Consider the following 26520-nt stretch of genomic DNA (forward strand, 5'->3'; position numbering starts at 1 on the left):
ACTTATTTTCATTGGTTCCAGATTTACAGCCAAATAAAATTTTAATTAATAAAGTATTTAGATCTTATAAGGAGATGGAACATCGGTTCAAACCCGACTTAATCTCCTTTTTTTTTATTAATGTATTGATTTATTAATAATTAAATACATGATTGTAAAAAAAAATTTACAATAAGTAATAATTCAAAAAGAATAAAAAAAAGAAAAAAATATTAGAAGTTATTAATGAAATAAAATTTTATGTACTTTTCATTTAAAAAAAAATGTGTGCGTTTTAATAGGCACAATACAAGGAAGTCATGTGGTGTCCACATCAGATTTTTTTATATTTTTGTATGTATATATTTATAAGATATGTTTTTATGATTATCCGATTGCACTGCAATGAAGTAGTTTATTTAAAATAGGACATTTATTTTATAATCTTGTTAAAAAAAAAGCACTACAGAACTTCTTCATTACTCATTATCTACTGAAAGCTACAGCAGACTTCTTTTTCTCTCAGACTTTTTGCGAGTTTGCGCACACATCTGTGTTTGAGAATTTTTACAGAGCTAACTTTTAAGGAAAACTGTAATAGTACTATAGCTTATTTATATACTAGAAACGTGAAAACGTTAACATAGTTTTTTGTGATCGTTAAATCTTATCGAATGTAACCGTCTACTTTTTCAAATTCCTTGAAAAACTAAGTTTACAAAAATAGAATGTAGCGGCTGTACATCGTCCACACTGAATAATTTTTTGCTTGATTGATTTCCCTACATACGCTGAAGCTTGTCCGTGTGATATATGGAAATTAAATTTTGTTGCTTATGGAAAATGCCATGCCAGGATTCAAACCTGGGATATCTGGATGAAAGGCCGCGACATTACCATTTCGCTTATAATTTAATTACATTTTTATTTATAAACATCAACTTATTCACGATGCGATTGTTTTTTTTTTAACTATTCATATACTTAAATCTGCCTCAGTGTATCCTCTTTTCATACTATTTAACTAAGTCTACTTTAAGCTCGTATAAAACGTTTAAAAAATTCTAAAAATATTCCCTATTAAGCAAATTTACCTTATTAATCCTAATAAATAATTATTTCTGTTTGTCTTGGGAAAATCTAATTTCTTTTGGACCAATCATTTTTTCAAGAAATAGTTATTTTGGGGATACCAATTTTTAAAAATAAAAGAAAAAATTGGTACATAGCTTTTAATAAGCTAAATAAGATAATGTACGTACATTTTAATGTTAAAGAAAACTAACTGGAAGTAACATTAAGCCATTCTTAATTTTTTAATATCATTATGGAGTGAGTTTGAGTTATTAACCTGCAGACTCACTGGCAAGGATATGTAGTTGTTACATGTAATTACCAGTTAATTAGGAACAAAGACTAAGGATATAATGTAAATTGAAATCTACAGTGAATAAAAAACTGATGAGATGCGTTACTTTACCTTAACCTTAACCAGGATGGAGAGATGTTATTTCTTTACGGTGTTCTTTAGAAGTTTGATCTTCTAAAGAACACCGGGTTCTTTAGAAGATCTAAAGGTTCTTTAGAAGGGTTTTTTTGGGTGGGACTTAATCCCAGGAGAAGAAATTTTTTATGCAACGTATATTTAAGCTTGTCAGTATAAAATTGGTGATTAATAATGTGTTGCTCATATCTGAGTAAAAATTCTAAGTTCTCTAGAAGGAATAATAGGAGAAGAAGTAAAGCTCTCTGAGCTTTTCTCTGGGTAGAGAGTTCTGTTTTGGAGTGTAGTTTCTCCACAAGTAGTTTCCTTTCTCACAAGTCACTCGTTTTCCTTATCTTGATCACTTTTTCCCCATTATCGATTCTGTGAATATTAATTTAATACTGCTATATTTTTATGATCAGGATTCCTGGATATTTAGAGCCAGCATATCCTTTATTATCTTTGCCTGTTTACCCACTATGGGAATTTGTTTCCTGTCAGGAGGCTGTATTATAAGCCTAAGTACTGATGGACCAACCAGATAAATTTTGATTTCCTAATTCCTTATAAGTACAAACTCAGCTCTTCCTAATCACTACCATAAGGTTTGAAAGCAGTTCCCATCCAATATATTCCTCATTTAGGAAAGAGAAAACAATTTGAAACTTATTAGGAAAAGTCAGTAAGTTGAAATAATCAGTAGTCTGAATAATTAATAAAACAATTTTTTGGAGGGTGTTCTATTGAAAATTTCAATTACATTTTTATTCTCAATTATATTCCCAGTGGTATAATTTTACAAACTTAAAAAAAAACACACAGAGTTGGACTTTGGTCATATTTTATTTTCATATTTCTACTGGCTGGGGAACAGTTATAAAAAATAAAATGATGTAAGGTTTGGATTGCTGTCTGGTCTTAATAAGATCAGAGAGCAGTGTTAAATTGTTTATAACCTAATAGCATGTTGCCATCGGCTATTAATGTTCACCTTGGTAGTACAAGTCTCTTTCAATCCATTCTTTGACTGTCACAGTGGAGATAGTATTGATGAAAGTCTAGTTGGTTTGTGGTTTTAATGGTCCTTTTTTCAATAGTTATGATGTGAAATATATACTGTTCATATGACTGGTAGATTAATGCTTGTTAGTCTGTATTATTCATCACAAATGAATGGCTGTAAAGCATACTCGGGCTACCGTTATGGGATTGTACTATGGGTTTTAGAACTCACCAGCACGAAAACTGATTTGTTTGACCAACAAGACTAGAAGTTTAACAAACATATTAGTCCTTAAGAGTAGAACTTGCAAAGTGGAATAAAAATGGACAACATTTTTTAAATATAGATGGCTCTCTTATATGTTTTTTAAGTTAAACAATTTTATTGTCTTAATTTATATTCATGAAGGAAATTGTGTTAGTTATAACAAAAATTTACGTAGAGTTTTAGAATTTCACAAACTTTGATGCTTCTGAATTCAAAAATTTTTATATTTAGATTATAAAATTCTGTAGAAACTAGCATGTTTGGATGAGAGTTGGAGTGTATTTTGCTTTACATTGCTGAAATAGTTTAATCTACAAAGATAGTTTAATTATGACATTTTGTTTAACAGTTATGATATATTTTACATTATGGGACTGATTCTATTCATTTTAGAGGAATTTATTACTAAATCTGTTGATCCAAGTAAACAGGTGTTTGAATTAGTTATGTAAATTATTATCATAACTAACAGAGTGTTTATTTATAATAATAATATTATTAATAAGAACAATAAACCTGTGTAATTCTATTATGATCTTTTTATAAAAAGGATCCTTTAAATATTCCTGTACTCAATAAAATATCTTTTCTTTAAAGGTTTTTTACATTAAGGAAAACAACTTCCTGAGTTCAGGGTTATTTGTATGAAGATAAATAACTCTTCTTATGACATATTTTGATTAAGAAATACCTACGAGGTCATTAGAGATGAAATCACAGAGATCTATTTTACGTTACTCAATGCTATCAGGAAATAATCAAGATGTAAAAGTAATTTTTTTTTTCATCAACTGTGATAACATTAATTATGAGAAAGGAAAACTACATTTAAATATTTTTTAAAAACTGTCATTTATGTTCAGCTTTTTTTATTATCCTAATGTCCTTGAAGTAACACAATACTTTTTTACCTTTTACTTTAATTATTTCAATTTTACCTGAGATAATATAATTAAATAAAACTAGATAAAGTATACTGAACACAAGATTCTCAGGTTCTCAGGGCTCTCTAGAGAGCATAGAATAAAACTGTGCAAATAAAAGCTTTTATATTAATTTTATGAATGAATAACAATAAAAATGAATGTTCATAATGCAAAACTGATTTTGCAAAGATGTAACCCCTAAATTTAATAGACCTGATATTTAAAATGATTTTCTTAAGAACATTATTTAAAGATTTGAACATTTAATAATTTTTACTACTAGATTAATTTAAAAAAAGTCTAGTTACTTGTTTTAACAAAATACTTTAATATGTTACAGATAATTATGGCTGTTAAAATTTTATTCGTGGTAACTGTGCTTTACATAGGAGTTTTACAAGTACATGCTTACTCAACTGGTGCTCCCAAAGAGGTATGCGAAGATCTTTTTCCACAACATGCAGAGGATCCACAAATTGATGGATTTCCTTATACGATCAAAGCAAACACAACTAAAATTAGGCCTTCAGATGCAGTTAGAGTAACAATATCTAGTGATAAAGGAATTAAATTCAAGGGTTTCATTATCCAAGCTCGTGTTGGTGATATACCTGTTGGTAAATTTGAACCAGCTGCAAATGTTAAACTTCTTGATTGCCATGTTGGTAAAAAGGTATGTATTGAAATTACACATTATTTTTTAATTTCCTTTCTCAACAACATTGTAAAGTAATAAGAATTTTTTCGTTGTTTATTTTTTTTTAATACGTCATTAATTTTAATATTTCTACAACCTTAAAAAACAATAATTGAGACCTTCGTACTGACATGATGGATAACGTTGACATTATTTTACCATTTGACAATCAATTGTTATATTTAAAGTTTTTGTTTTTAAAATTAAAGTTAGTATAATTAATGATATGTAAAGTAAATAATAATAATTATAACACATCAATGTTCCTGACGATGTATTACTAAACTGAAAGCGCTTGAACATAATATTAACGATTGTTGGTAACTAGAAACTATTATATAAATAAACTTTAAAAAAACAATAATTGCTTGTTTTTTTAATTAGTAAAAATTTATTTAAATAACTAATATAATGTTAAAATTAACAAAAAAAAAAAAAAATTAAAAAATTGGATATCCTCACTGCACTTTTTTTATCTTAATAAAAAGGTTCAGGTTGCTGACCTCATTTTGAAACGATGGCCAAAGGATGCCTTCAGCTTTGTTGATGTTAAGAAGTGTTCATGATTTGAGAACAAAGAGGTGGATACGGCAGTGGTAGTGGACTTAAACGTCATTAAAAAACCCCTTTGTGATGAATGTCTCTAGGAGGGTTCCTGAGGTCAGGCGTCTGGTGGATAAAAAGAACCTGTGGGCTGGACAGCTGTTGGCGTTTAGCCCTCGCACAAAGGTCCTCATTGGTGAGGAGGTGGAAACGTAGTATCCTATAATATTTGTATAGGTAGTAAATACCTCTCAGAGTGAGTCGTAGGTGGAAGGGGATCTCAAGAATGGCATTGGGCGAATTTTTGAGCTTTTGAATAATAAGGCGATCTTCAGAGCATCTGGTGATAAAGTGGGTACCTATTTGAAGAAGCTTTTGGAGTAAACCAGGAGACGCAAGGCGATAAAGATGGACTTTATCTAGATGAAAGTTCGGAGCAATCAAAATCAAGTGAGGGGAACTCCCGGAGAAATTGTCAGTGAGCAAGGGCCAATCGAGCGAGGTACTCATAAGAGTTAAAGATGAGGGTCAAGGGAACGGACGGGGTGGAGGGTACCAACGCGAGTTGCACGATCAGAGCCCGCTCGAAGAAGTTGATAATTAAGGACATACACGAGCTCTCCACTATTATTATATTATTTGATTATTCAGATTTGAAGGAAATTAAGAAGGCTAAGGTAGATGTGGCTGGTTTGGAGGTCACTCAAATACAGCTGCTTTCGTTGAGACCTTCTTACAGCAGTACTACGATGGCCACGCTACTGGTGCTCGCCAAGGTAGCTGACACATTGTGACATAATGTCAGAGTGAGAATAGGATGGGTCTCGTGTCGAGTGGCCCTCAGTTCAGATGTCGAACGGTGTTGGGCCGTAGGCCACAAAGCGTCTAAGTGTGATAAAACTGATAGGAGCAGATCCTGTGGCAAGGTAGGCCATTACAAGGTCGACTGCATGGACAGTAACATCAGTAAAAATCAACAATTTCATATCAGATGGGACTACGCTGTGTTAATAATGATTCACATACATTCGAGGCCAGGGGGCACACATCCGTTTTGGACCTCACTATTATTGATGGAAGTTGGGATTGACATTTGTGTGACTTGAGAGTTCTGACTGACGAGACCACCAGTGATCATCAGGCGTTGCTTCTTGAGCTGAAGGATATGTCGTTTAGACTGAGGGACCAGTGCATTTGTCAGACTGTCAGGTGGATGTTGTTGTTAAGTCCTAGTCAGAAAGTTGTTAAGTTCTATTCAGATACTGCCGTATCTGATAGAATCAGGAACAAGTTATAACTGTCACTGAAGACTCTATAAGAAGTAATTAAACAAGAGATATCAAAGATAAAATTCAGGCGTGGAAGATACAAGGCTGTATACTGGTGGACCTCTACAATCATGCAAATGCATTGTGATTTGCAGGCAAGTAAGAAACAAATGCAACAATTGCATCGCAGTGGTGGTGAGGGTCTTGAGGATGCCAATCGACAGTACAAGGATTGTAGAGGTGCCCTTAACTTTGAAATTAACTGTTGCAGAATGAGTGTTGTTAGCCAAACAATGTTTACAGAGCTTGTAAGGTGATCTGATTTGAATTATAAGTCATTCCCAAAAACGACACGGCAATGCTCAGTAGCAACATGGATCCTATAGTACATTAAATTAAAATGAATTATTTCCTGCTGCCTTCTGAATATACTACTACAAATCAACATGCCAAATTCACGCAAGTTAATCTTACACATTCAGCTTTATTAGTGACATTTTGCACAATACACATTTATTTTGTTTACTTAGAAACTGGTTGTCTGGAAGATCATTATTATACTCAAAGAATGCACCTCTAAGTTTTTTTGATTTTCAAATATTACTTGTATCAAAACAAAAAGAAAGGCTGGAAAATATAATGTAAAACAACAAATGTATCCTTTTTTAAGTAAAAAAAAATATTACATATTTCTTTTCAATAAGTAATAATAATATTATAACATATATAAAACTACCAAATATTCTGATTATTCAGATGAACTAGCAACACCAAAACCAATGTTTAAGATCAATAGATTTTTTGGAACAATTTCCTTACAGTTCAATAAATATGCATATTCAGTAATAAATTACTTAATTTATTATCATTGTTAAGCATAAAAAAATTGATAAAAAAAAACCCTGAAAAATAAGTCAATATCAGTAATTTAAATCACAACTGTATTCATGGCATTAAACCTTAATTAACAGTTGCATTTTATTCTATGTTTGATATAGTCTTAGTGGGCAATTAAGTAAAGAAAACAGATATATTTTCAAAAGTCGTACTTTATTTTGGATATTACATAAATAATAATATAATACATTGAATAATTTTAGTATCAAGAAATATAATACAAATTTACTTGTAGTGATTTTATAATTTAGACAATATTGTTTTTTCTTATTTTAGAATTCTGCTACTCACACAAGTGCTGATGAAAAAACTTCTGTTACATTAGTTTGGGTTGCTCCACCAAAACTTGAAGAAGATATTAAATTCACGTAAGTTCTGTAAACAGAAGCTAATATTCATGCAAGTAAATATTTATGTCTAAAGAATATTGAACACTTATATATGATTTTGAAAAAGGTAAAAAAAAAGTTACCACATTATAACAAGTGGAATATAAGTGGTAGAAACTATGTACTTCAATATGAAACTGAGTAAGATATCCTTGTTTTCAACAAATATCCTCATAGCTGTTATTATTTCTCCCACCAGCAATCTCCGAAGAAGCTTGCATAAGAAATTTTATTATTCTTTTCCCTATTTATCACACAGTTTTGGACTGGATAATTTCTTACAAGTATAATTGAAAATGTTACAGGTTACAGTAGCAAAGGAATAGCCAAGAAAAATAATTGTTTTGATTAGTGAAAACAATTGCATTTGATGAAAACAAAATAGCATGTTTACTCCAAAAACTATAATGTTTAAGGGGAAGAAGTGATTTTTTTAATTTAGCCAGTGTTTTTTGGTCAAAGTATTGAACTGTTCTATCTGCCAATAAGTTAAAAGAAATTAATAAAAAAAAAATATGTTTAGTAAATGAAAATCCATTTGCAAACATCTTGGGTAATATTGCAAAATATTGCCATGTACTACTAACATGAAACATTTTTGTTAAGTAAAACAATATTGTCACAGGTTTTGCAGCAAAAGAAAAAAAATTATTGGTGCCTATAAACTACAACACATAATCCATCTAATTTTTTAACAGAAAATATAAAAATACAACTCAGTAAAGGATATTAGTTATTTTTCTTTACGAAAGATGATAAGGTAAAAATAGTCTTTTAACTTCATTACTGAGGAAAGAGGGAACAATTGAGACCTCTGCTGGGAAAAGTCAAAAACATTACTGGCAACATTTTATTCATGATTTTAACCATAGTGAATAATGGATCAGATTACTATTAGACTGCCTAGAAAGAATAGTATAAATTTAAATAACAGATGAAAATGTTTTTTGTATATATTGTATTTCATACCATAATTATTTAATGCTTGAAAGTAACATCTCTCTTTTGAAAGAAGTTATCAAGTATTATGACATAAATGTTCATTTTCTATTCATATTGTGCACACTGCAGTTTGTTTCAATTTGTGAACAATAAGTAATTCCATGACCCAATGAGATATGAATAACATGCAAAAGAGGTGTTATAGCCTAAATTTAGGCTATTCCTGAGATGTGTGGTTAATTGAATCGCAACCACCAAAATAAATCTGTACAAAAGTAACTTACCTTTATTAATTTGAACCTCAAAACCTTCAACTTTGAAAATTGGCTGTTAAATATCTGATAGGTTCAAATCCTGGGCTAGGATTTGATATGTTCAAATCCTATTAAATATTTGATAGAATTCAATTTATTTGATTTGATACTTATCAAATGTTAGTTAACTAGGATTCAAATCCTTTTTAGACAAAGCATTTTTCGCAAGTTACAAATTTCTTACTTCATTCCTTCTCGTAGATTGTTATTGAGATGGGAATCCAGCTACAAAAGGCTGACTGTAGTTCTAATGAAAAAATGCAACAAATCTCTGCCCTTGGCTAATAATAATAAGGTTTAGTTATCATCATAGTTATGTCTGACGGTTAATCAAAATCTTAAATTTTATTATCTTAAAAACAATATTACAATGTTACGGGGGATTATAAAGTAAAAATAAAGTTATTGAATTATTTCACGTTCTTAAGGTTTTTTCATCATAGGTTTTAAAATTTAATTTCTTATTTATTACTTTTTAAAGATTAGTAGGCCTGTGCCCAACATTGGAATGTTTATAGGCTGATGATGAAAGTTTAGTATAGTTAACCAGGGCAATTACTTAATAATTCACACAATAATGTAGCCTTGCTGTAATTAGAAAGACTTAGAAACATTCAAAAGCTGTTTTGAAGAAACATATGTAGATATGTTTCCTAGTAGTAGTGCAGGGCTCCCTGGTGGCTTATAACTGTGAAACTAATCTAAAAACCTGCTCTGAGATGATACCTATGTAATGCAAAAAACCGCATCAAAATCGGCTCAGCTGTTTTAAAGAAACACATCTACTGCATCGTCCCCTGGTAGCCTACAACCATAAAACATGTCTAAGAACCTGTTCTGAAGTGCAAAAAATTCAATGCAAAAACCAAATTAAAATTGGACCAGTAGTTTCTGACGAAAATAGTAATAGATGTACACACAACCTGTTACCCCAAATGCATATACCGTCTCTGTTCCGTCATGGGTAAAAAAAGAGAAAAATGGAAATTAAAAAAAAAAATTTTTAACTTTAACAAAATTTAATTTACTACTTAGAAATGCTTTTGATTATCTATACAGCTTTTAATAAAAAAATTTAATCTTGAATATTTTAATTCATTTCTCATTTAAAACTCATAATAATTTTATATGCAAGTTTTCTAGTTCATGATTCTGTATAAACTAATTCCTCATACCTTAGCTGGAGCAGAATTTTATTACACTACAGCTTTCTGTTGTGGAACTGTACAAAGAGACTTTCTTATGAATAATTAAAAAAAAATTTAAATAACTTTTAATTTCTTCCAAAATTACTTTTCATGGAAATATAGTGTAATTAAAATCTATGAATGGTATTGATGTCAACTGAAAAATTCAAAACCATTATGTGTACATTAGAAGATTATTTGTATGTATTAAAAATTAAAGGAATTATAAGCAACATTCATGCTTCATTAGTAAATGGATGGATAACTACCAAGTTATTTTATTTGGTGCTCTTATCATGTAATAATATTGCCACGGATAGCATCAAATGGTAACAATCAGAAGAATTGCAATCTTCAGATTTTTTCTGTTTGCCTAACCCAGAAAAAACTAGAAAATGGATTAAAAAAAAATTCATGTATTTATATGTATAAATAATATCACTATCAGAATTTTATTGCATAAATTATATTCAGTATAAAATTTGCAACATAAGTTGCTTTTTTATACTATTTTGTCTATTTTACCATAACTGTACGGTAAAAATAAATTTATCTTACTCATTTTAATGAAATACACTGATGTTTTTTTAATAGCATTATGGTACATAATTAATTGTTTATATTAAGTTCCTTACTGAAATTTATTTCATACCTTGTTAGATATTGAGTTGTAAAATATTTGAAGCTTACATATTTATTTTATATCTATTATTATTGCATGATTTTATGCATTTTTTTATTAAGGAAGATGAACTGGATGTGAAAAAATGCCAGACTCTTGTCATAAATTGAACATGAAACCAGTTGACCTAGAGGTGAGGATGCTATTCACTATATCAAGTAGCCAGTTTTATATTGATTGACAATTAACAAGATGAAGCCTCAGTTTAAAAGTTAATGTAAAATACAAGTATTGTAACATTATTTGAGGATGTTTAGTCTGATTTAACATTATTATAAATGTCAGTCATTTCTCTTTTCATTATCATTGCACATATTTTGTATGAGGTATAATTATGTTTTAGTTGAATGAATATCCAATCCCTTACTGCTAATTAAAAAAAAAAAAAAATGAGTTTGAAAAATTAATGTGTATTTATGATATTTATTTTCAGTGCAACTGTAGCAAAGAATGGAGCTGTGTTTTGGGTTGCCAGAAAATCTGAAAAAATTAAAGTTGTCCAGTGAGAGGTAATAATTTATTAAGTTTGTTAACTAAATAATGCATTAAAAATATTGTAAGCTTGTGTTGAAAACTATGGAAATGTAACGAGTTGTTGAAAAATGAAAAGCTATTAAAATGATGATTCTTGAGTTGTGTTTTTTCTATAATAAATCAATCATTTTTAATGAAATAATCAATTGGAAAATGTTTATTTCTATGCTAGTTGTTATCTGTGGGTAATATATCTAATTTTTGTATTTTGGATCTATGTTTATGTAACATAGTAACATAATTTCAGTACTGAAGCATTTACTATAAACACTACTACTGAAACATTTAGTATAAATAAGTGTAAAATTCTACAGTAAAATATGTGAATTGATTGAGGCTGTATAATGCCTAAAAATCAAGTGTTTCTTACTAACAAAAATCCTAAACTGTTTTAATGGAAAGACTGTATTACAGTAAATCTGTAGTAAATTATGCAAAACAAATCTATCAAAGGAGTAAATAAAACATTTTATTATCAGAATCGGAATGAAAAATCCTTACCATTTTTTATTGTAGGAATTCTAGATAGGAAAACTTACAGATAGGAAGTTATTTCAGAAATTATTTTATCATATTGTTCTAACTGTTCATTTTATCTTGCAAACTAATATTTTTTTACTTTCTGTTTCAGAAAATTAGATTTAATTGTTGAAAGTGAAAGAAGATATCTTTTTAATAAGTGTATTGTTTATGTACAAATCTCTTTGTACTGTGATTTTAAATGTTACTGAGTTTTTACTGTAAGAGTGCAATTAGTGAATAAAGTGAATTATATATTGTGTACATATAACTTACGAATCTACATTTAGTGATAAGACTTATTAAATAAAAATACATAATAATTTCATAAACTAATACGGAGAGTTTTCTGGAATTGTTTTTTGTACTTTTCCATGACATTTTTTTAATACACAATAAAAATATGTTTGACTAGCCATTATTACTAACATATCAGTGTTATTATTTTACTTATTTATTTTTCTGAGAAGGATTTTAATAATTTTTTCTTATTAATTATAAAATAAATCAATGGAATTAATCACATATCTATACACATATGTAATTATTTCAACAGTTTCATCATGTATGTATGTATGTACATATAAATTTTGCTGTTGTAAAAATAATTTATCAAGAAATGGGTGAATTGCAATATGGTTATATGATTTCATTCCAGTTAGTTTAGAAAAAAGACTTCATTTGTTATGTTATCAATAAACAGAAATCCTTGAGGTAATTTTTCAGTAAAAATTGAACTTACAGCAGAAGTTCCATCATAACCGGAATATACTTAAGATAAAAGTATTTAATAATGATAACAATTGTAAACTTTTACTTAGTTCAGTAGTTGCTTCAGTAAAGTGAAACAGTGTGATTTAATCTTGTGGTAAAAAAATAGTAGGAAATTTATTTCTAATAATATTTTAACAAATAAACTTCCATATTCTTATTTTCTGGAATAACTAGAGCAATATCAATGCTCCGGTTTCTGAATTATTAATACAATAATTACTTTCATTTATATCTACTCTAATTTTACTCTAATGCTTATCCTATCAAGTCTAGTACGATGTTAAAAATTTTCTACACGTAGAGCTGTATATGGTGTAAAGCTTTGAACAGACATAATACCACAACATTTTTAATTTAATTTTTCTTTTAAAACTTTGAATCCTAAGCCATTATGAAAAAAATATTACTATCTTCATTATCAACAAAAATTTTAATAAATCTTACATGCTTTGAATCGCCACAATTTGTAGTTAAATAATATAAAATAAACATAATTTTATCGTACTTTTCAAAAAAATTACGATACCAAGAATTGGATGAAAAAATTGTCTGAAAAAAAACTGTACTATGTTGATATGATACTTTTTTCACAATGATGTTTTACAATATTAAAATTATAAGCAAAGGACACAAGTTATATTTTATTAGTAAAAAAATCACTCCCTTATTAATTAATAATATATTAGTCAATATAAAAAAAAAAAAAAAAAAAAAATTTATTTTTTTGTATAATTAGCTCTAATATGATTCAGTTTGAAGCAGTGTGGTAATCATAAAGCAACCTCACAATATAAAGCAACCAAGTAGTTTCTTTTCTACAGCAACTGGTAAAGCAGTTACCAGTAACTGCTTTTGATTTTTCATAACAAACTTTGCAGGATCTTGTGGGTTGATTTTTTTTTCAATGGCTGGGATTATTTTAGGAAAGTGATAACCTGTTAGCCTGTTTGACACGACTGCAGATGGTGTGGCTTGCAGAGAGAGAACTCCACTTTTTCCACCAAATGCATTACCAATTGCAACAATAAAATCATTTAAATGACTTCTTTTCATTTTTGGGGCGTGATACAGATATATAAATGTAACTTTGATTGGTGACACATATCATGAAAAGTCATTCATTTGCTTGTGTTTGAATGAATAGTAGGTTATAATTTGATCGTTTTTATCTACAACTGTTTTATTTAAAATGCAGTCAAGTATTGCATCAGGTTTTCTTTTACAACCATACCTCTTTTAGTCGTTACCTGAACATCACTAGCCATCATTTTATGTAGTGACAATAACACATAACATGAGCACATCTTGGTTATTTCTCCACTTTGTACATAGTAAATGGTCTCTTCACATATTTACAATTTCTGATTTTTTTTGTTTCTTTTTTATTACATTTCCCTTTGGTAGTTTTTTCAAATTTGGCATACATGAGGGAATTACTTTTATTTTATTCTGCTACAAGAAATCAAATATTGTGGGAGAAGACAACATCTATCCATGAAAACAGTGTGGTCTTTACCTAAATAATTATTCAACAGCCTCTGAAAGATGGTGATTACAGTATTACTTTCATTGTCTGCCTGCATACACTTCAAGCCGAAGAACATATGCAGATTTAGAATTGCAAACAATATTTAACTTTATGCTATATTTATCTGACTTATTTTTATTGTACATACAAAACCATATTCAGCCCTCAAACCACAAATGCCCTCATAAACTATCAAATTTTCATATGGATGAAAGTTTCAGAAAATTTTTCAAGCATATTGTTTAGCAGTGGCCTTATTATATGCATTGGGTCATGACCAGGTTGATTTTTTTAAACATATGTTGAATTATCATTTACATGAAACTCTGATAAAATTGCAAAAAACTGGTCTCTAGACAAAAGAGATGGTTAATATGGTGTATTTATAAATTTATTAGTGGACCAGTAATGTCTATGTTTAGGCTTTTTTACGACACACATGAAAAATTATAGAAAGAACTGAGTTTATTTCATGTAATTTGACAGTCTTCCATTCACTTCAAACACTATTTGGTTTCAATTTATTATTTCTTTTTAGTTTATCTGTTATACATTTAGCATATTTATTAGTTTCGGATTTAATCAGTTCCACAATTTACTCAGAAAAGAAAATAGAAAAGACATCAAATGATGTTGATATCTCACCTATAGCAGCTGTTATGCCACTAAATTCATTAAAATCAGGCAAAAGGGGCTGATTGTCATCAACCAACCCAGTATCTCATCTGATTGCTTTGAAGGCCCACCACCTCTCTTTCTTTTGTTATTTTTATTGAACTAAGGCTGAGAAGTAGATGTAAAAGTACCTGATCAGGAAAACTTTGGGCAATATTAGACCTATTACCGACATTACAATCACTGTCAGATACATCTTACCCTATTTCAAAATCTGGATCTTTATCCTCTTTGTCAATTCTCCTTTATATCCAGATCAAAATTACTTTATTTAGAATTTCAGAGCGGATTTCATTTGAATTAATATTATCATCATTATCTGAATCTGAAAATCATTTATCAGGTTTATTGTTTTTGGATCGTCTAAGCGATAACGTTCACTCATATTGAAAAAAAATGTTAACTTGGTTCAAATAAAAAATATTAGAAAAAAACAAACGCAACTGGGAAAATCAAAACAACTTATATTAGAAAAAAATAATAGCACGTAAACCACAGAGTAAACAACACTTTACCGGTGTAAAATACACCAATATTGTAGAAAACTAACTTACTAGAAAGAATAAAAGAATACAGCAATTTTTTCACTAATAAAAATTGAACATATTATGTTGACATCTTAGTGAAATATCAATATAAACCCACGACAACATCACGCACTAACACAAATGAACTGACTATAACCTAGTTTTTCGCCGGCAAGAAACACATGTTGAATAAATTACGTTACCAAAATATCTAAGATCGTTGTAAGAGTTAGAAGCGTTTATCCTATTCAATAGCCAGCGTGCTTGTTTTACGAGTAATAGAATTAAATGTAGGATGCGGGTTATTCTCGGGCTATACTCGTTACATGTTTTAAAGTATTTTAACACTGATTTTTTTATTAGTATAATTAACTGATTGATCTCTTAACTTTAATCGATTTATTCTAATTTTAAAGTGCTGGTATCTTGGATATCAGCAGCTTATTTCTTCACTCCTTAATGAATTTACTTTCAATGATTATAAGTTTTATATTTCTAAGTTATATACTTTGGGTCCTATGTAAACAGAGGACTTTTAGTAAATAACTCGCTAAATACTGCCAGGATATGTTCATTCTCTGCTTCCTTACTTCTTGTATTATTTACTTTTTGATTGGTACAACCATTGAAAAATAACCTTAATACTATATTATATTAATATATATATACATTTTTTATGGCAGAATATTAAGTTGTTTTAATATTACATCTGATATGTCAAACATAATTTTTAAAATATATGATTCTGACTATTCTTTTTGCACTATTTCTATGTTTGTTAGGTGAGTTTTGTAAGTACTAGGCCAACATATTTTTCCATGTTCAAGTCTAGATTTAATAAGTGTGTCATATGTACATAACAACCATTTTTGATTACAATATTGTCTTAATACAATTTGTATGGGTTCAACATTAGTTCTGTTGATTGAAAATCAATTTGATTGACCTGCAAGGTTTGTTTTATAACAAGTACCCAAATGTTTCACACTTTGGATAACAGAAATACAATTAATAATCATTAATGGTGATATTATCCAGACGATTAGCTTAGATTATATCTGAGAATCACGTTACAGTTGTTTTAAAGTACCACATATTATATTAGTTAACATCAATCCATTGAATGATTTTTTGAATGGCTATGCTTCTTCTTCTTTTTTCTGTTTAGCCTCTGGTAATTACCGTTTAGATATTACTTCAGAGGATGATATGTATGTATGAGTGTAAATGAAGTATAGTCTTGTACAGTCTCAGTTCAACCATTTCTGAGATGTATGGTTAATTGAAATCCAACCACAAATAAATAACACTGCTATCCACGATCTAGTATTCAAATCCATATAAAAATAACTGACTTTACTAGGACTTGAATGCTGGAACTCTTGACTTCCAAATCAGCTGATTTGGGAGACGCGTTCACCACTAGACCAGGCCAGTGGGTTTTTGTGCTCTTCAACTACTTGGAGATAAGATTATGGAATCAAGATCTTTAAAATTGTTAAACTTTAAATGAGTCAATTAAAATTAATGGAATTATATTACAACGTGGTTTTGGAGCTAATTATCAGTTTCTCTTCAATGGTATATCCAGTAGGCATTGCTTAAATGGTACCCACCGTAAAAGTTTATCAAAATAATTTACTGCTGAAATTAAGGGGACAGATTCCACACAACTTCATTCTTGCACTCTTTGATACAACCAATCTCTACCCTGAAGTAGGTGTACAAAAATCCATCACCAGACTACATCAGTCATTGATAAAAAACAATACTACAGTCGGTCAGACCTGCCAAAGAGTTTACCTCATTTTTTCTCCTGATTGAAATATTTTTATATCATTTCAAAAATTGTGCAATGAGAAACATGCTGACAAAATACAAGTATTATACTGATGTTGGTTGATATCCTATCCTGTACAACAGAAACATAAGGCAATGTTACATTTTCCTTCCATCCACCAAAAAATTACACCCTGATCTTTATTTCACGGCAAAATATTAGCACAACAAAACAAATCAACTTACCTAACCTCATCACATCTAAAATTGATAACAAACACACCTTAGAAATATTAACTGGAAGTTGCTTGAGCATTGTAATTGCTCTAGATTCCAGTTAAGATATTTTTAAATTAAATTTTTGACAAACATTTTGTTAGGGTTTTCAATTAGAATTTGGAAAGAATTTTAACTTTAATTTTAGTTATTAATTATTTTGTCTTAATAAGAAAGTTTTAATTAAAATTAAAAATGAAATTATTTTGAGGATGATTAATTAGAATTCTTTTAAAAATTTATTCTGTTTTTTATTCTTTCAATGATAAATAGATTATTTATGATAATAAAATCTCCAAAAACAGGGTAATTATATCACAAGCTGTATAATTTAAATTTATGTATTAGAATGATTTTTATAAAGTAACATACTTTATACTTTTATTTAACTGGGCAACTTCTGCTACAAAAAAATTGTTTTTTTTTTTTTTTTTTTTTTTTTGTTTACCGGTACTTACATAATCTATTTTAATTTCACTGTTAAGTAAATTGTATTAAAAAATAAACAAAAATAAAAAACTATGTAATCAATGGAATAAAAATATAATTACAACTGTTATTCATATACCTATAATGAAGTTTCCAGGTAAACCAACTAATAAAATAATGCTGAAATAGTTTTACCATGCAAAAATTTTAAAAACAAGTGGTTTCCTTCTAGGATAAAGTAAAATTTTTAGAATGAAATAACATTTAAATGTTCTCAAAGTAGATATCTTCAAAGTGCCTCAATGGTAGAGAAACCAGATTTACTGTGTTGTTAATTGACATCATACATCAAGATTCAATGACTAATAGTGTTTGTTACATACGTTTAAAAGCTGATTACTAAACAAAAAAAAATTATATTCGTTTTATCCTTAAAAATTAGGTCTATTTTCTGAGAAAATAAACGAAGTGTATGTAGCATTTCAATCGTAATGCTATTATTGTTGATGACATCACATATTAAGTAAGTCCTCAAGTCAACTAATATATCCACACTTAATGAGTTAAAATTCTTCTTGTCAGTTGTGTTCCAGTGATAGACAAAACTCCTGTAATGTTAGCTGGTACAGATAACTTGTCAAGATTGACACACTTATCCACAACACATCTAACCATCCCATTAAGCTGTCTTATATGTTGTAACAGGACAAGTATAATGGACCAGATAGTGGATCTCTTCCAATTAAGAAGAAAGAAAGAGAAAATAATAATGAGAAGAAGAATCCAGAAGGAACTAAAAGGGATCCTTTTCTTAGAGTAACTATTTAAAAACTGTTCTTTGTAATACAGACAATGCATCTTCAAAAGCTGTTTTTCAACAAGAAGGTTTATCAGAACTGGAATAACAATTCATAAAAAATGTAAAGGCATGGATGATGAAAATTATTATGCTTCAACAATTAAATGGATGAGACGGGTACTGGTTCTATAGGCGAAGGAATATAAATACTGCCATGGACCAGCAGAGAGAATCAATAGTTTGGCAATGCTATGTTGGTGCATTCGTAATAACAAGTGATAACAGTGAGTAGTTTTGCAAGCCTGAGTTCAACGCAGTTGTGGTGATAGTGATAACAGTAAGCATTTTATAACAATGAATGAACAGTATGTCATGAACATTCCATTGCGGACAGTGAGTGAATACAATAAATTGTTCAGTGAGTTATTGGTAAACAATAGTGAAAGTGACAGTATTTTATTCATTCATAAAATATAGGTTAGTTCTTTTATAAACAGTAAAAGTAATAATAATTGAAAAAATTGAGTTGTATGAAATTTAGACTTTTTTGGTGTTACAGTATCTTAATGTAATATTAGTTTCTAGCAATCATTATAACGTTTTTAACTGACCGCTAGATTACTGCTATTCTAGTTAAATTGGACATTCTGGTTTTTATAATTTAACTGTCATTAAATAAATCTTGTCATTTTTATTTGAGATACTATTCTGTATTTTATATCTTTCTATTGTCATTATTATTTTTATTATTTGTTTTGTTTATAAATTTTTAACATACAAACTGTATTAAATGTAACTGTAATGTAAATGTAAACGGTAATAAATTGTATTTGTAGGAAATTTTTACATTTGATAATCTCTCAATAACCTTGTCAAACCGTGACAATGCCACAATATGTTAGGTGGATTAATATATACATAATTTGCCAGCCATTACTTATACTGAGGAAATCAATACATTAAGATATCTTGTCCAGGTTAAAGACTACGCTACCACAGTTGCAGGATACAGAACTAAATCAAAAACATATCTAATGGCAGAAAGAACATCAACACCCCCACCCCATACACACACAAACCAAGAGTTATAGAAAATTGTCATCAAAGAAGTTATGTGAAAACAAAAAACGAAATTCACAAGACAAAGTAGTAAGCTAACAAAACACACTAAAAACAGTAACCCAGTAGCATAAAAATAAAAATGTAATGACTACATACTAGTATTAAATTGTTCAGACTAAATACACGTTCACACAGAATGCCAGGGATATATGCAGGAACTACATAGAACAATAGACCCAAGTACAACGTAAACAATGTAAAAATGTGTTATCCACAGATCTTATTATAGAACATAAAAATCACACACAGAAATAACAAACTTAAACAATATAAGATTTAAAAACACTAAATTAATTATAATTAACAACATATCAAACAAAAAACAAAGGTAGAATGTATTATTCAATTATATACTTAGGGGATTAATGAATTTTTTAAGATTAGTATCATTAACTAGTATTACAAGATGTGCCATTGAAGAAGCTGATAAATTAGCACTGAAAAACACTTTAAAGAAAATGTTCCATTAATTTGAAAATTAGTCATTTAATAATTTTTAAATATGTAATTTTTATAAGGTTGTTTAATTGCTCATACAACAATCATCATATGTCTCATTAGTTTACTTTATTATTGAAAATAGATATTAAATTATCATTTCTTTTTCATTATGCTTAAATTTTTTTATAAATATTTTGTAATTATTCGCATAATTTGTTATAAAAAATTGTATTTCATTACAATTGTATTTTATTGCAATTTTTAAAACTGGATTTAAAAATGAAATATTTTAGAAACATTAGACATATGTGTAAAACTTTTCAAATGAGTAATTTAGAAAAGTTTAGAAGTTATAATTTCAAAATTTCACCAAAATTGCTTGGGTCAGTACTAGATTTTATAATTCCTTCAGCAATCCATATATTATTTAAAAAAACCCAGAACTATCTCACCTAGAAAAACACAATGGAAATCACCCTTTTTTCCTTGGATGTATATGCTTAAACTGTTCATTTACGTTTTTACTGTTTCTGTTTTAATCGTAAACAACTTTTCATCAAAAGTAATTTTCTTTTTATTATTTTTGTTGTCTTCCGTGTTTCCTACAAAAAATTTCCCAAATTTTAAACAACTTTTTCCTGTAATCCTTCCATAGAAATAAAAGAAAACATTGTCATTATCAAAATAAAAATGTCTCAAAAATACTTGATCTGAAACTGGATTCGATCAAATACTGAATTGTAAATAGTTTATATAATAAAATTTTTATTGTAGTTTGTTTTTATATTTTAAAACATAATAATATTGAAGAAAAATAAATTATTAATTGTGTGAAAAACACCAGAATTATTGCTTTTAGTGTGAAAAATTATTTACATTTAATTCTTCTTAACTACTGTGTACTTTGCAATCTGTTCAACTAGTCAACAATAGCAACGTCTCCATGGCAAAATAGATGAAGATGATATATATGATATCTAAAACGTTTCATTTAAAAAACTTGCTTTTAATTAAAAAGAAAAAAATTGCATTTAATTTTTCTTTATTTGTGCATGATAACAGTACATACATACATTATTAATTCAATGTGTTTAGGTCGGTGAACTTAAGATATAAATATAAAAAACTTTGTTAAAAAAAAAATCAGCTTCTGGGTCAACTTGACCTGACCATGACCATTCTAGTATTAACCTGTTATTCTAAAGAGATCCAATATTATATTTTCCTTATTGCTTAAGCTTATTATGCAAGTGGTTCGTATACTTCATTTACATTGAAAATGCAAATCCATGTTAATTGATTTTCATAAAAGACTGATAGCCTGAAATCATGTTATGATCAAAAGTTGTTTAGAATTAATGAAGTTCTTTTGTATCGGTCATAGTACTATTCTGTAATTTATCTATCTGAGTAACATAAATAAATTACTATTGAATAATAAATAATAAAATATTAGTAATGATTCATTAGCAACATATATGGTTTTAGTTATTAGATTTAGATCATCATTACTAGTTCTTATAAATGAGAAAATATTCATAAATCAGGAGTAAATAGCTGCATATCACTTAAGAATAAAAATGTTCTGTAAGATCTTGCTGTTGCTTTTTATCATTGAAAACTTTTATACCAAAATAATTTACATTTAAATATTATAACAGATAATATTATATTAAATATTATAATACATACATTTAAATATTACTGTAGGGGTATGCATTATAATATTAGGTATTCTACAACATCTTTTGATTATAAAACACTAAAAATAGTTACTTTAATAATATATCATAAAAAATTAATTTTTTCATCAGAAAATTTGTATGGTGTAATAAATAGAATCTAACTATTCAAAGAATTAAAAGAAAAAAAATTATTCATACAACAATATTATACTCGTATACATCATTTGGTAAAGATTTGGAAAATTAAATCAGAGGGGAAAATTAATTTTTTTTATTTCTTTTTCTTTTTTTTTGAGAAAAAATTATACTTTTATATCATTTATGGTGCATACTATAAATAAAAAAACTAAACGATTACTAAAATAAATAGGAAAAAAGTTACAATCTTGGTTTAATGTTAATTTAACATTTGAGGTTCAAATTTGCTACCTTTTTCTTTCTAAGATAAATATTTTGTCTACCTAGTCTATAAAGCAGGCATGTATTAAGTACTCATAGGCAATCTAAATTGAGGTTTAAACAGTTTAGTTGTATTTAAACTAAATTAACTCTTACTGCTGGGATTGCCCAAAACCACAAAAATTAATTTATTTCTTTTTTATCTTTACTTTTATTCTTATTTTAAAATCATCACTTAAAATATTTAAGCGTTTACTTAAATATTGTTTTATTTGCCAATTAATATTGTTTTTTACGTCTTTATTTTATTTTTTTACAAACATTTTTTATATCTAATTTTACCTTAAGTCTAGTGATGATTGTTTAACAAACCAAATGGCCGTTTAGGTTTGATTTCTGGTAAAATTTTCTGTAAATTGTTCCTAGAGTTCCATATTAATGATAATTTATGAACTAAATTATGAACTTTAATTGGGTCATCGCAAGAGGTCTGAGTAAAAAAGATAAGGTAGAAAATGTAGAAGAAGAATGGGAGAATGTTAAAAAGGAAATTCTTAAATCAGCAGAAGCAAACTTAGGCGGAATAAAGAGAACTGGTAGAAAACCTTGGGTTTCAGACGATATATTGCAGCTGATGGATGAACGTAGAAAATATAAGAATGCTAGTGATGAAGAAAGTAAAAGGAACTATCGGCAATTCAGAAATGCTATAAACAGGAAGTGCAAACTGGCGAAAGAAGAGTGGATTAAAGAAAAGTGTTCAGAAGTGGAAAGAGAAATGAACATTGGTAAAATAGACGGAGCATACAGGAAAGTTAAGGAAGATTTTGAGGTACATAAATTAAAATCTAATAATGTGTTAAACAAAGATGGTACACCAATATATAATACGAAAGGTAAAGTCGATAGATGGGTGGAATATATTGAAGAGTTATATGGAGGAAATGAATTAGAAAATGGTGTTATAGAGGAAGAAGAGGAAGTTGAGGAGGATGAAATGGGAGAAACAATACTGAGATCTGAATTTAAGAGAGCATTAAAAGATTTAAATGGCAGAAAGGCTCCTGGAATAGACGGAATACCTGTAGAATTACTGCGCAGTGCAAGTGAGGAAGCGATTGATAGATTATACAAACTGGTGTGTAATATTTATGAAAAAGGGGAATTTCCGTCAGACTTCAAAAAAAGTGTTATAGTAATGATATCAAAGAAAGCAGCGGCAGATAAACGTGAAGAATACAGAACAATTAGTTTAACTAGTCATGCATCAAAAATCTTAACTAGAATTCTATACAGAAGAATTGAGAGGAGAGTGGAGGAAGTGTTAGGAGAAGACCAATTTGGTTTCAGGAAAAGTATAGGGGCAAGGGAAGCAATTTTAGGCCTCAGATTAATAGTAGAAGGAAGATTAAAGAAAAACAAACCAACATACTTGGCGTTTATAGACCTAGAAAAGGCATTCGATAACCTAGACTGGAATAAAATGTTCAGCATTTTAAAAAAATTAGGGTTCAAATACAGAGATAGAAGAACAATTGCTAACATGTACAGGAACCAAACAGCAACAGTAACAATTGAAGAACATAAGAAAGAAGCCGTAATAAGAAAGGGAGTCCGACAAGGATGTTCCCTATCTCCGTTACTTTTTAATCTTTACATGGAACTAGCAGTTAATGATGTTAAAGAACAATTTAGATTCAGAGTAACAGTACAAGGTGAAAAGATAAAGATGCTACGATTTGCTGATGATATAGTAATTCTAGCCGAGAGTAAAAAGGATTTAGAAGAAACAATGAACGGCATAGATGAAGTCCTACGCAAGAACTATCGCATGAAAATAAACAAGAACAAAACAAAAGTAATGAAATGTAGTAGAAATAAGAAAGATGGACCACTGAATGTGAAAATAGGAGGAGAAAAGATTATGGAGGTAGAAGAATTTTGTTATTTGGGAAGTAGAATTACTAAAGATGGACGAAGCAGGAGCAATATAAAATGCCGAATAGCACAAGCTAAACGAGCCTTCAGTAAGAAATATAATTTGTTTACATCAAAAATTAATTTAAATGTGAGGAAAAGATTTTTGAAAGTGTATGTTTGGAGTGTCGCTTTATATGGAAGTGAAACTTGGACAATCGAAGTATCTGAGAAGAAAAGATTAGAAGCTTTTGAAATGTGGTGCTATAGGAGAATGTTAAAAATCAGATGGATGGATAAAGTGACAAATGAAGAGGTATTGCGGCAAATAGATGAAGAAAGAAGCATTTGGAAAAATATAGTTAAAAGAAGAGACAGACTTATAGGCCACATACTAAGGCATCCTGGAATAGTCGCTTTAATATTGGAAGGACAGGTAGAAGGGAAAAATTGTGTAGGCAGGCCACGTTTGGAATATGTAAAACAAATTGTTAGGGATGTAGGATGTAGAGGGTATACTGAAATGAAACTACTAGCACTAGATAGGGAATCTTGGAGAGCTGCATCAAACCAGTCAAATGACTGAAGACAAAAAAAAAAAATGAACTAAAATATAAATTAACTCAAAAGAAAATTGATTTTATAAAATTTTAAAGTTTTGAAGTTTTATGGATCAAGTAACATATTCTTTTCTCATTCTCACAAGTAAACAGTTGGTAATTCTAAATCTGATTAAAACTAGGAAACATTTTTTAATGTTATGTAGTGATCATGAAGACCCTACAACTATCAGCAATTTCATTTATAGGTACCTTAATCAGAAATCATATGGTTTTCATCTAAATCTTATTTCATAATAAGCTTTTTATTTATTCATTCTTTAAACGCGATAACTTTATGATGACAATCAGTGTTATAAGTGTATAAGTATATATCAAAGGTATAAGTGTACCTTTGCTATAACCAAAATATTAACGACCAATAAATAATACTTAACTGAAAAATGTTTAATGTTGTAATAATTTACGAAGATTGTGTTATATCGATTTCTTACTAATTGATATTTAAGAGTAAAATATAAAAACAAAACGTTTCTGACCATCCCAAACCCCGTAGGGGAAGACTCCCACCTTGTGACGATTCCGGTCGCCACTCCCCTCCCCCGTTACTAGCCCTGATGGGCTTTAACGGGAGTTGTATTATAGACTATCAACTGATTACACCTCACAGTAATAAACCAAGACTCGGTTGGGATGACACCGATGTAAATGCCTTGGTAGATATTTACATCGGTGATTTTTTAACTCAGCTTTTGCCTTCGCTGCAGGCCTCATACGGACATCTTGAATATCCTACATCGTTGCCCTCTAAACTAACTAACCGAGTTTGCGGAAGCACGAACCCCGCGCCTAGTTCTACATTTTACAGAGCTAATTTGTAAATGTCGCTTAGATCGAGGCAATAGAAATAACAACATACCACCAGCAATGTTGCTCGCAACAACGGAATTTACTCCTAGCGAAGTCACTTTTAGTTCATACCTCAGACTTAGGAATAGTTAGACTCTGGTCTGGTCTACAACGGAGAGGTGGACAGACCGCCTACTCCCATTCCGCTTCATCGCAGAGTCCCGAGTGTCATTTCCTTCACTTAGTACTATCGTCGAGATATCGCCACATCTACGGCTGCATGGAATCCATGCCCCGGTAGCGCAGTCGCCATTCCGCTGACAGTGATGTTTGCTCGTTTAAAATGCCCTCGTCGAAACGTCGCTACGCCACGGTTGAATGGTCACCACACACCCGGTAGCGCAGTCGTCGCCGACAGCTTACAATCAGTTTTCTGACCGTGGCTTGATGCCAATACGCCTACCTCCGACCAATCAACTGTCCAGGCGGACCCTAGCCACCCGGGGTTCTATTCTACTTATACTCTCTCAGTAGTGAGAGCGCGAGGAAACGAAGGAAACCGACCGCAATAGTCCATTCTCTGCGAGTTTTCCAATTGACTCGCAAATTAAAAAGAAATTTACTCTTTCTAGTTCCCTGACAACTCTGGTTCGTTCAGCTTCGTACCGGGGACAGACAAAGAGGACATGGTCCACAGAACGTTTCTACCAAACAGAAATCAGTTAGAATTTGGATCAAATGGAATTTGAACCCGATGATCTTGGTTGAATTTCACAAAAAATCGTCGTAGACGTAAGTCGTCTTTTGGGATTCCACGAATAGTTGACAGTAAAAGTAGTACACAATTTAAAAAAAATTCCTTTCGGCACGCCGGAAGGAGGAGATAGATTTCACCGGTGCTAAATACGGGATAAAAAGACTTCCACCTTAAAGTTACGAAAAAATTCAAATTTACTCAATACAACAAGGGTTGCATGTGAAAAAAAAGTTTCACATGTTTACCACACAAGCCCCACCTTTTTACAATTCCAGCAACATTTGGTCATCCTTTCCCGTAAGGGTTTGTCATATCAAAAATTGTTTCAGACAAAGGTTTTAGGTAATGTTTAGACGACCGACTAACGACC

The 26520-nt window shown here is 29.6% G+C and overlaps 1 protein-coding gene across 1 annotated transcript in view; it reads left to right on the top strand.

Moving 5' to 3' along the window:
• Positions 1-12042, top strand: part of l(2)34Fc (reeler domain-containing lethal (2) 34Fc) — a 35002-nt gene extending 22960 nt beyond the window's left edge. The window contains exons 2-5 of the mRNA XM_075357827.1: positions 4002-4334; positions 7343-7434; positions 11014-11089; positions 11746-12042. Coding sequence (XP_075213942.1) covers positions 4008-4334; positions 7343-7434; positions 11014-11086 — 492 coding nt within the window. The 5' untranslated portion in view covers positions 4002-4007 and the 3' untranslated portion in view covers positions 11087-11089; positions 11746-12042. The remainder of the gene's footprint in view (positions 1-4001; positions 4335-7342; positions 7435-11013; positions 11090-11745) is intronic.
• Positions 12043-26520: the final 14478 nt, after the last annotated feature.

This window comes from Lycorma delicatula, chromosome 2 (assembly GCF_047948215.1).
Source record: "Lycorma delicatula isolate Av1 chromosome 2, ASM4794821v1, whole genome shotgun sequence".
NCBI classification, from domain to species: Eukaryota; Metazoa; Arthropoda; class Insecta; order Hemiptera; family Fulgoridae; genus Lycorma; species Lycorma delicatula.